The sequence below is a fragment of the Macrotis lagotis genome, chromosome X (genome assembly GCF_037893015.1).
Source record: "Macrotis lagotis isolate mMagLag1 chromosome X, bilby.v1.9.chrom.fasta, whole genome shotgun sequence".
NCBI lineage: Eukaryota > Metazoa > Chordata > Mammalia > Peramelemorphia > Peramelidae > Macrotis > Macrotis lagotis.
Window position 1 is genome coordinate 647,500,352 of NC_133666.1, and position 12,086 is coordinate 647,512,437.

The 12,086-nt window shown below is 43.5% G+C and overlaps 1 protein-coding gene across 1 annotated transcript in view; it reads left to right on the forward strand.

Annotated features, from left to right (window-relative positions):
* Positions 1-471: 471 nt before the first annotated feature.
* The window catches only part of BTBD2 (BTB domain containing 2), a 60,766-nt gene continuing 49,151 nt past the window's right edge, over positions 472-12,086 (forward strand). Inside the window, exon 1 of the mRNA XM_074204654.1 lies at positions 472-1,029. Coding sequence (XP_074060755.1) covers positions 530-1,029 — 500 coding nt within the window. The 5' untranslated portion in view covers positions 472-529. The remainder of the gene's footprint in view (positions 1,030-12,086) is intronic.

Here is a 12,086-nt window from a genome sequence, read left to right on the forward strand (position 1 = left end):
AAGGAACATAAAAATTGTTTTTCACAAAGCTTTTTGCGGCTTCTTGAAGGAACCGCGGCCGACGGGCGCTGGCAAGGTTTCAAAAAAAGGAGCTGCCGCCACCTTGGAAGCCCAAACCCAAGTCTTGCGCCGTTGGGGAAACTGAGGCCGGGCCCGGAGAAGGCCGGGGCCGCGGGGGGGGGGGGCGCTCCCTAACGGTCCCGCAGGGCCCCGCCCCCCGCAGTGTGCGCGCGCCTCCGGCCGCCCCTCCCCCCGCTTCCGTCGGGGCGCGCGCCCGCCCGCCTCCCCGCAGCCCCCCCGCGGGCGCGCTCCCGCCCCGCCTCCCCGCAGCCCCGCGGGCGCGCGCCTCTCCCGCGGGCGCGCGCCCCGCGCTCCCATGCGCCGCTGCTGCCCGGCTCTATTTGTAAACACCGCGAGCGCCGCCGCCTCCGCCGCCGCCTCCGCCGCCTCCGCCGCCGCCGCCGCCGCCGCCGCCTCGGCCGCCGCCCGCCCGTCGCCTCCGCCGTTGCCGCAGCAGCTCCCAGCCAAGATGGCGGCCGGTGGCAGCGGCGGCGGCCTGTCGTCCTGCCCGCCGGGGGTGGGGAACGGCTGCAGCAACGGCGGCGGCGGCGGGCCCGGGGCGGGCCTGAGCTACAACAACTGCGCCGCGGCCGCCGCCCCGGCCCCCGGGAACCCGGCCGCCGCCGCCGCCGCCGCCGCCGCCTCCGCGGCCTCCGCCGCCTCGGCCGGGCCCGGGGCCGCCTGCGCCCAGGCCGCGGGCGGCGGCGGCGGCGGCGGCGGCGCGGGCTCGGCGGGCTCGGCCGCGGCGGCGGCCCCCGGGCCCGGCCCGGCCTCGGCGCCCGCCCCGCCCGGGCCCGCGGCGGCGGCGGCGGCCGGGCTGGTGCTGCACCGCGAGCCCGTGTACAACTGGCAGGCCACGAAGCCCACCGTCAAGGAGCGCTTCGCCTTCCTCTTCAACAACGAGGTGCTCAGCGACGTGCACTTCCTGGTGGGCAAGGGCATGAGCTCGCAGCGCATCCCGGCGCACAGGTGAGCCCCGCCGCCCCCACTGCGCCCCCCGGAGCCCCGCGCCACCCCAGCAGCGGGGCACAGCCGGGCTCGGCCCCCGGATCGGAGGAGGAGGCCCCCGTGGGCCCCAGCCGCGGGAAAGGGGAGCCCCCCGGGAGCCCCGCAGGAAGGGCCCCGTTAGGAGCAGACAGAGGATTTTCTGGTTCGCCCCTCCCCCAGGCTGGCAGGACCCCACCCTTGCCATCCTGCGGGGAAAAACCAGGCCATCCTCCCGGAGCCGCCGAGGGAGCCTCCAGCTAGGAGGGTAACAATAAAGTCTCTTCTTAGACCCCCCCCCCCCCATCTGACCTCCCCCTGCAGAGAAAAGGCTGGGCAGGACCCACCTGGGAGAGCCAGGGAGGGAGCCTCCAGTTAGGAGCATGATGATGAGGAGGGCCCTGGTCAGAAACCCCCAGTGTGGTAACCCCTTACCCCAGTCCTGCGGAGAAAAGAGGGCAGGCCCCTCCAGTCATCGGGATATAATGGTCCCCTCCCTGGCCCCGGTCCAGACTTGTTTCCCTTCCTTCTGTTTTTGGCTCCCCAAACCCGGCACCTCCTCACTGATTGCCCTCTGCCACTTTCTCAAGAGAAGCCTCTCCGTGGTCCTTGACCTCTTCCTTCCTTTTAGATCAACCCTCTACCCCTCTCCCTCCTCAGGTACCCCTCTTGCAGATTCTGTCAGTATTCTCAGTTGCTCCAGAACTCCCTTCCTCGGATACCTTTTCCTTTATTTATTAAAAAATACACGAACCATCCCTCAAAAAACAAAAGCAAGCTTACCCCTTGGTACAGTATGCCTTCAGGATGTGAGCCCCAAAATCCTCTTCTTTCCCATTGCCCTCCCTTGTCCTGTTCTTCAGGTACGGGCCCTGTCTCCTCCTTTTGAGTTCTCTCATGCCCTCAGGGGGAGAGTTGCCTTTGTGTGGCTAAGGTCCACAGTTCTCACACAGAGTTCATCCCTTGTCTTTTCATTGCCCCCTTTTAGAATTGGGATTCTTTCTATCTGTTCAGTTCTTCCCTCTCTCCCCCTTCACCCTTATCCCCCACCATGTACTTCCCTTCTCTGAACTCTTTTTTTCTCTGAAACTCTGTTTCTCTGTGTGTAAACTGGGTTGGACTCAATGCTCTCAAAGGACCCTGTGATTTGATTTCACCTTGAAACCTTAATTCTTAAAACAGCCTCTCAAAAAGAACAAAGGAAGTAGTGGATATTCTAGCTCCCCTCCTTTCTCTCCCCCCAGCCCATGGATGTTTTCACATCAGCTTCCTCTGGCCTTGCCACCACATCTCCTGCCCTTTATGTAGGTAGGTAGGTTGGCCATACGGTTATTGCCTAGGACGGCAGATACTTGAGATGCTTCCCTTTCATTCATTCCTTCTTGTGTTACACCCTACTGTATCTTTCTGCATCTAAACTTTGTGAAGGCAGAGATCATTACCACACACACTCCTGGGCTCTCCATGATGCATATGAACTTTGGATGCTTTCCCTTCTCTGAGAGGCCTTTCTTGACCATTCTCCCCCATAGCAACGGTTCCACTTGAGACATGGTACTCATTCCTTTGTATAATTATTTTAATATCAGACACAATCTCTTTCCCCAGTGAGATTGTGTAAGGCGGTGACTCATGAAAATGACAACTAGCACAGTTCCCTGTGTAGTTAGTTACTTGGATTAGGGAGAGGAAGGAAACAGGCATTTTTAAAATTACCTACTTTGAGCCAGGTACTGAACTAAGGACTTTACAGATGTTATCTCATTTGATTTGAATTTGGAGTCAGAAGACTCAAGTTTGAATTGGTACTTGATATTTAATAGCTATTATGACTTTGGGTAAATAATTTAATTACCGAAATGAGCAGAAGGGTCTTGCATCAAACAAACACTTTCTATTTACTAAACATGGATAGGGAAAGCTTTTTTGAGGTGCGGCTTTTTTAGTCCAGTCCCAATATTCATAACTGTTTGACACCTCAGAGAATATAAAAAGGCATTTGTGACCCCTGCCTTTAGTGGTAGGCATGAATGGGAAGAAGTCAAATATGGTGGCTTAGTAGGGGATAAGGCAATGAGAAGTAGAAAATGAATCTTATGTTTACAGATCTTTTTCTAGCTTAAATCCTGTGATCTTTTATGGGAGGTGATCAATGAATGTTGGCTGATTGAAATACTTGCAATTTGATAGTCTTTAGTTCTTCCCTCAGAAGCCATGCCCTCCCTGATCTATTGGCAACATCTAGAATTTTCTCTTGTGATTTCAACCCAAGTGTTGCATTTTCTTGTGTCAAATCTTTCTGTAGCTTTCTTGCCTTCTGCCAAATTGCTTTTATCTTCTGGGGATCTTTGAAGAGGTTTTTTTGGTATCTTAGACTTAAGACATTCTTTATTATCATTCCAGATAAAAGATATTTTATTATTTCTTGAAGTTATACATCTTCTTTTGGATCTCAAATACCTTTCTGTTTGTGTATTGTTAATAGACAGGGACATTAAGGAGAAAGGCTATTTGCTCAGCCAAATGGGAAGAGCTCTGGATTTGGAGGCAGGAGGCCCAGCCAGTTCCTTGATCTTCCTGAGGCAGGTGTGGTGTGTCCTCCCCCTCCCCGCCCCCTGCCCCCTGGTCTCCAGCCCCGCTGCTGGTACTTTTTGTGCTGCTTGATGCTGCCTCTTGTTGCTGTAGAGCTGGAGTCAGGTTGAACTGATGTCTCTGCAGTTTCACTGAAAGATCCAGTGTGGAGTGCTAGATGGGCCTCTGAAATGGAATTTTTATCCACTAATCTTTTAGTGTTTAGAAGAAAGGCATTGATGGTGCCAAATGAAGATGAGAAGGCAAATGGTAACTTTAATGATAATAGACAAGTTCTCCTATGTTTGAGACCAAGGCTTCCTCAAAGGAAAATCTTAGAGGTTAGAGGTTCCGAGTTGAATGTGAAGGTGCCAGCAATGGACCAGGAGGGCAGTATAGAGGTTCAAAGTAGAATTCTGCCATAGTAACTACTAAAGAGCACAGTATTATAACTATAGGTTGTGGCTGCACAAGGGTGAGAACCATGTCGAGGCAGTAATTTTAATACTGCCTTCTGGCTCTGTTCATTCTTTATTGTTTCATTTACCAAAGAAATAATACTGTTACCAGCTGCATTTAAAGGTATCTTGGTATAGTAGAAAGAATGAACACTAGTCCTGGGAGACAGGGAACCTGGATTCTGATCCTGCCTGCTATTAATTTGCTATGGAACTTTGGGGCAGTGATTTTTCTCCTCTGGCACTCAGTCTCATCATTTATAAAACCAGGAATTTGATCCAGTGATAATGACCTTCTTGTCCTGACAGTTCTGATGCTGTGATTTGTTATGCTTTTACATGCTGGAGGGTTGTTTTTAATGGTCTTCCCATTTTGCATATTTTACTTCTTCTGGGTGCCAAACAAGTTATTTAAAAATAACAAATGTCAGTAATTGAATTTGGACAGTGTATTTCCAGATCAATTGTAAAAAGTCATTGTTATTAAATGGCACATTTGCACAACCCTCACCTTACCAATTTTTAAAAATCCTTTGACAAAAGAGAATAATTTGAATTACTTGTTAACTAAGTCACATGATTGTCAGATGGCGCTTCCTTGAAATAAATTTTTGAAATTTAGCAGATGTCAGAGAAATTGAACATGCCTAGATAGGCCATTTTTTTTATTTTGCTAGAAATATAATTAGAGCTGAAGCAATTTTCATAATTTTCCTTGTTGAAAGTTCTATAGAATGACAATACAAATAATTTACCTTTATGTAGAACTTGGAGTTTACAAAGTGCATTCCTTTCAGTTACCTTTTAAGGTAGAATACTATAAAAGTTGTTTTTCCCATTTTTCAGATGAGGTCATCGAGGCTTAAGGTATTTTAAGTCATTTGGTTTTTGTTACAGCTGGGACTCTTCACTCCATAGGATCAGAGATGGAGAGCTGAAAGGGATCTTGGACTGTCCTTTCTATTCTTTGCTACTTCAAATATTGTAAAAGTTCTTTCTGAACCAGGAGAATGTTTGAAACTTATTATTATTGGAATAGTATTCTTATAAAGAATCATGTTTGACATTTGGGACAGAATGAGGATGATTATGATCTTATATAGTATAACTTGTATAAAATTTCTAGTGTTTCGGGAACTAGACCTGTGACTTCCCTGGGGTAGGGAATCTTGAGAAAAGGCCCTCTTGGTCAGCACCAAGGAAGGGGGGAGGGAGGGAAAGAAGAGACAGAAAGGAGGAAAGGAGAGAGAATGAATGAAGGAATTTGTTAAGCCTCCAGATACTGTGCTAAGAGTAGAGAAACAAGCAGAAAGTGCCCTAATGGAGCTTCCAATCTAGTAGTGGAAGGCTTCACATAAAAGAGAGCCAAGGAGAATGAGGGAATGCCTAGGAACCTGGGGCAAGGTGAAGCTATAGTCTGGGCAATTGTGAGTTTGAAATGGCCAAGACTAACTTGTGCTTCCTCAAATGAGATTCAGGAGAGGAATTCAAAAGCTGGAGGAAGCTATTGGAGGGAAGCAGGCATTGACACTAGGGAATGCAGAATTGAAGAGGTCACCCCCAGGAGCCATGGGTTATCAGGGTTTTGAAACACAAATTAAAACAGCATTCCCAAATGTGCCAGAACCAGATTAAAGTATAATTGGGAAATATTTAGCAAAATCAAATACAATAAAACATAATTTTAAATCTTAAGACTAAGTCAGTATGTGGCCAGCAAGGATCCTTATGTGTGAATTAGTGACTCCCTTTCTTTTTTGAATTTGACACCATTGGCTTAGAACTCTTGAGAGTTGTGATTTGGCAGTGGTTACCCAGTTTGTATGTCTTTCTGATTTAAAGGTGGCTTCCCTATGTATTAGGTTATGCTGCCTCCAGTATTTAGTAAATCAGGAGATATTGTTGGAGATAGCTCTCTGTAGGTATATATTGGAATGATACTCGGGTGATAATTGACTTGAACAATGAGTGCTTGTTAGGGTATAAGGCACCACTAGGGGGAGATGCAAAAATGAATGAGACACAAATTTTGCAGTCTGGTTTGGGAGAAGAATTAATAGAATTTACTTAGGTATAGAGGGGTCAGTCACAGATTTTAGAAGTCATCTAGCCTGATATCCCCATTTCATCATGGGTTTAGTGGAGGGGGTGGGTGGTGTGAAGCACTAGCTAGTTGGATAGTTCTGGTCAGAAATCTTGCCCAGTGAGGATCAGATGAAAGAATAGAAGTGGAGGTTTGTTGGGGGAGGGGAGAATGGATCTTGGTTAGTAATGGGAATGAGGGATTAAGTCTTAACTCTGCTTTGACTTGCCTTCTGCAGAAAGTCTTTCCTAGCCTCTCTTCAATCCAGTGCCTTCCTTCTGTTAATTATTTCCTAATTAACCTGCATAGAGCTTGCTTTGTATAGACTTATTTGCCTGTTGTCTCCCTTATTAGATTGTAAGTTCATTGAAGGTAGGGACTTGTATTCCCAGCTCTTAGTACATTGCCTGACACACAGGAGACAATAAATATTGATTAATTGATTGATTGATGGGAGCCACACTTGAGATGAGCATCAGAGAGTAGGTGAGAAAATCTAGAGCATGTACTGAGGCTGCAGAGTAGTTTAGTTTACTTGAAACCAGAGTGTAATAATAGCAGGTAAGATTGGTGTAGTGGTGCTAAATTTAAGAGCCTTGAATGCCAGTTAAAAAAGTTTGAACTCTTCTCCCTAGATGATAGGGAACGATTGAAGGGGTTTTTTAGGGGTTTTTTTTTTGGTAAGGCAAATGGGGTTAAGTGGCTTGCCCCAAGGCCACACAGCTAGGTAATTATTAAGTATCTGAGACCGGATTTGAACCCAGGTACTCCTGACTCCAGGGCTGGTGCTTTATCCACTATGCCACCTAGCCACCCCAATTGAAGATTATTTGACCAGAGGAGTGACGTGATTGGATTTTTGCATAAGGAAGATGAGTTTGGCTGGAATATATTTAGGGATGGATCAGACAGTTGAGAGAATTGAAGGAAGGATGAGTAGAGGCTCTTAGAATAATCTGGGTATATGGTAATGAGGACCCATTATTGGTCAAGCAGAGGGAATAGAGACTGAAAATGAAGATTTAAAAACATTTTTGGTGAGTGATATTTTGAATAGAACTTGGTGACTTAGTAACTTTTTATCTTGGTAAATTGTTACGTGAGAGAAAAAAGATTGAAAAGATAGCACCACGTTTTTGAACATGTTGAAGCTGGGGGAATAAAGGAGAGAAAAAAATACATATATGTAAGAGGATCCAAGATGAACATTTGAAAGCCCCCATGTAAAGGTGCCCAGAAGAACATGAAAACCTAGAGAGCTAAGGAAGGGGAGTGTCAGCTGGGTCAGAAGAACAAATATGGTAGCATCAAGCATCGAGAGCTTTGGAAAGATTATGAATAGGCAACCTTCACCAACCAACAATGCCTAATGAATGAAAGGAGAACTATACTGAAATGGTAACATTGAGCTCAAGGGGGATATAAGCAAAATATGGAGAGAGCTGTTCCAGAAGTCTGAGATTTGATTTTTAAATTGTGATCTCTGGGACACTGGTGTCCTGAGGGATAGGAATTGAATTCAGTGAAGAAAGAAAAGAAGCAGTAGCCAGCAATGTACCAGTATTGTGCTAAGTTCTGTAGTATCTCATTTGGTCTTCATAACAACCCTGGGGAGATAAAAAACTATTATTTTCCCCATTTTACAGTTCAGGAAACTGAGGTGAACAGAGATTAAGTGACTTGCATGGGGTCACATAGCTAGTAAATGTTGGAGGGGAAATTTGAACTCATGTCTTCCTGACTTCAAGTTCAGAGTTATATCTAGTGTGCCACCTAGATATATTTTCCTTCTAAAATATTAAATAGGAAATTTTGCACGTATGTGTGTGAATTTATTGTGGTTCGTTTTACTAGTATGGAAATAAAATTGATTTCCTCTTCTGCTCCAAAGCTTTCCCAGACCTTATATATGCCAGCACTCAATGTCTCAAGAGGATAATCCAGGTGCCTTTATGGGTCACACCCCATATGCAAACAGCACTTGGGCCATGTAAGTTAGTCAGCATTTATTAAGCTCCTACTATGTGCTAGGTCCATCAGTATAAAAAGAGTTAGAAGACAGTTCCTGTCCTCAAGGAGCTGGTCTAATGAATTATTTGACAAATAAACATTGCAATCTACATGCTAGATAAAAAAAAGGCACTAATAGGGTCAACAAGTTCCTAGAATTAATTAGGGCAGGGAAAGACTTTCTGGAGAAGTTAAGGTTTCAGTTGGCACCTGAAGGAAGTCAGGGAACTTGGGAGGGGAGATGAAGAAGTTCCAGGTCTGAATGACAGCCAGAAAAAAGGCCCAGAGCTGGAAGACAGAGGCCAGGGGCAGGAGGGCAGGTGTTAGGAGACTGGACAGTTGGAAGGGATTTCTAGGCTATGGAGAGCTTTGATTGACAAACAGAGCATCTTATATTTGGTTCTGGAGGGAATAGGGAGCCACTGGAATGATAGAGAATGGGGGTGGCTAGGTGGCACAGTGGCTAAAGCACCAGCCCCAGAGTCAGGAGTACCAGAGTTCAAATGAGGCCTCGGATGCTTAATAATTACCTAGCTGTGTGGCTGTGGGCAAGCCACTTAACCCAGTTTGCCTTGCAAAAACCTGAGAGAGAGAGAGAGAGAGAGAGAAAGAAAGAGAGAGAGAGAGAGTTGGGGGGGAGTGGAGGCAGGCAGAGCCACCTGCTGCCTTTTGTAGTGATCTAGTAATGTGGATCAGCACCACTAGAGGAGGGACAGTGTCAGGAGAAAAGGGGGTATCCGGGAGAGATACTCCTGCAAAGAGGAACAGGACAAGCTTTGGCACACAGTTTAATAACTCTGGGTAGAGGGGTGAGAGAAGGAAGGGGGAAAAGATCATTCTGTTTGAAAAGATCAGGGAATGTAAATTAATTGCTCCAGGTTACTTTGTATCAATTGTTGACTTAACAGTTTCATTCGCCTCAACATTACTACATAATATACAGGCACACTGCCATCAATAATTTCTAGTCTTATCTTTTCCCAAATAAGAGAATTTTTAAACAAGTATGTGTTTTCTGGTGCTACCTATTGAGTTTACCATCATCCAAAATTTCTGACCCAATTCTTCTGGCCTGTTTCACAGTGATGGAATCATTTTACAGCATACTTTGTAAGGCATGGATGCCATTTGGTATATGCACATCAGGCAAAAGTTTCTTATGAGAACTTTCAATAAAAGAGTTACATAGTTTCCTGAGATAGATGTTGCTGCCTTTCAGTTTTCAGTTACAAGTTGTGGGCACCTCATTATGTCTAAGAATCAATTACACCGCATAGTCTTGTTGAATACCCACTGGGAGTTCTACATTCTTTTTTATGAGTAGTTTGCTTTAATAGGTTACTTTTCTAATTCATCTAATGTAATGGTCCAATCAGCATGACTTTTGTTAGTCCCTGGCTCCAAGCATTTGTACATTTCTGAATGTTTCTAAGTATTGACTGACTAAATACAATTTGAAAGAAGAGAGAGAGACTTGTAGGATCCGTACTAGGGTCAGATCAAAATGTAATGGTATTGAGCATTGTCAAGAAGATTCATCTTTTACCTTTCAGATATTGTGGCGCTTTGTAATAATAGATGACATTTACATGACCTCTGCTTTGGGCCAGAGACTGAGCTAATGCTTTACAAATATCATTTTATCTCTTTATTCATAAACTTGGGTCTGGCAAGAACTCCATTTCTCATTACTTTGTACATGATTAGCTGTAAAAGGAGCTTAACTGATAGATTGATTGTTGCTGGAATCAAATGAGAACTTGTTTCGCTGACTCTTGGGCTGCAGTTGTAGCATTTCTGTCCTTCAGTTCACTATATGGAAGTTCACTATCACTTGAGTGGGATGAGGCATTATTATTTCTAAAATCTGTTCATCAGAGAGCCTTTCAAAAATTTTATCACTGAAGATTCAAGCAAAGCTTTATTATTGTGACCTCTATACATTTATACTGGTGTGAAATCAGAAACAAAAGAAAAAATCAAAATTAGTAAAATAGTAGAAAATACATGGAAAAGTAATTTTAAAACTAAATATGTTAATCACAGGGTTTTTACAAATGTTTGATCAGTCTACTGACACTTAAAAGGGAAATGACTAATGTGTACAAAGAAATGATCCAGTAGAAAAAAGGAGCAATTTTTGTGTATAAAAAAAAGATTTTATTTATTTTGAATTTTACAATTTTGCTCCTAACCCCCCCCCAGAAGGCAGTCTATTAATCTTTACATTGTTTCCATGGTATACATTGATCTAAGTTGAATGTGATAAAAGAGGAATCATCCCTAAAGGAAGAAAAATAAAGTATGAGATAGCAAAATTACATAGTAAGATGACTTTTTTTTTTAAAAAAAATTAAAGGTAATAGTCTTTGGTCTTTGTTCAAAGTCCGCAGTTCTTTCTCTGGATACAGATGATATTCAAAAGGAGCATTTTTTTCTTATTTACTACAAAGGTATGAAGTATTTAAGCATATGTATCATCTGATACCTTTAGTACTTATAGTTAGAACCACATTCATTGTTTTGTTATTTGAAAAGTTACAGAATATTTTTAACAAAAATATAGAAAAATCATAAAAGATGAAATAGAAATACCTAAGCCTTTTTGTGCTTTAGATAGCTAAACAAATTTTTCTTTTAATTGATATACCTGATCCTTCCATTAAAATGGAAGAAACTAGGAAAACAGGTAAGAAAGCAAAATTCAACCATTTTTTATATATATACAAGAAATATTTTAAAATAGGCATATACAGTATGAAAAAAGCATAGCACTTCAAAATTTGAAAAACATTTTCTTTCCAGCTGTATGAGGTAATCTAAATATTAGAATTCCCACTTTGCAGATCATTGGATTGGAGAGAGAGGTATATACTCTGAAAAAGACCATATTTAAAACAATTTAACCTTTTCCCCTTCAGATTACATCCACTTTATATACCTCATTCTCCCTGATACTTGAGATCTCATGATCTTAAATAAAATGGAAAAGAATTTAAGTACTTAGTATGCCAAGCACAGAGCTAGGCAAGAGACATGCCTATTAAAAACTTGAGAACAGTCTGCTCTAAAGGAGCAGGGGAGACAATATATAAGGGGAATTCCTGCTTAGGATGCTGAGTAAAGGGTTAGGCCATGCTCCAGCTTTGTACTGACCTTGACTAGGAGTTGGGGGAAGGTGCATTCTGTATTCAAACCAGTGTGTTACATTTCAAGACCCGAAGAATTCCTTATGAAGTCAGTTTGGAAACATTCAATTTCTTTGGTGGAGGGGAGTAACTTTATTTTCAAAAAAAAATTTTCCAATTACATTCAAAGATAATTTTCAATATTCATCCTTTTGCAAAATTTTGAGTTCCACATTTTCCCACCACTCTCCCTTTTCTCTTACCTTCCCATGACTGAACAATTTGATATAGGTTGTACATATACAATCATGTTTAACACATTTCCATATTAGTCATGAATTAGAGGAATTAGAACTAGGGGGAAAAAAAAACTGTGAGAAAGAAAGAAAAAACGAAAGTTTGCTTTGCTTTCAAACTAGTTTTTTCTCTAGACATGGAAATATTTTCTGTAACAAGAATTGTCCTTGATCAGTGAACTGCTGAGAGGAGCCCCATCATCATAGTTGATCATCTCACAGTGTCGATGTTAATGTGTGCAATATTCTCCTGGTTCTGCTCACTTCATTCAACATCAGTTCACACAAGTGTTTCTAGGCTTTTCTGAAGTCCGCCCACTCATGATTTTATAGAACAATATTATTCCATCACATTTATATACCGTGACTTGTTCAGCCATTCCTCAATTGATGGACATCCCTCAATTTCCAATTCTCTGACACTACAAAAAGAGCTGCTATAAATATTTTTATACATGTGGTCTTTTTTCCCTTTTTTATGCGATCTCTTTGGGAT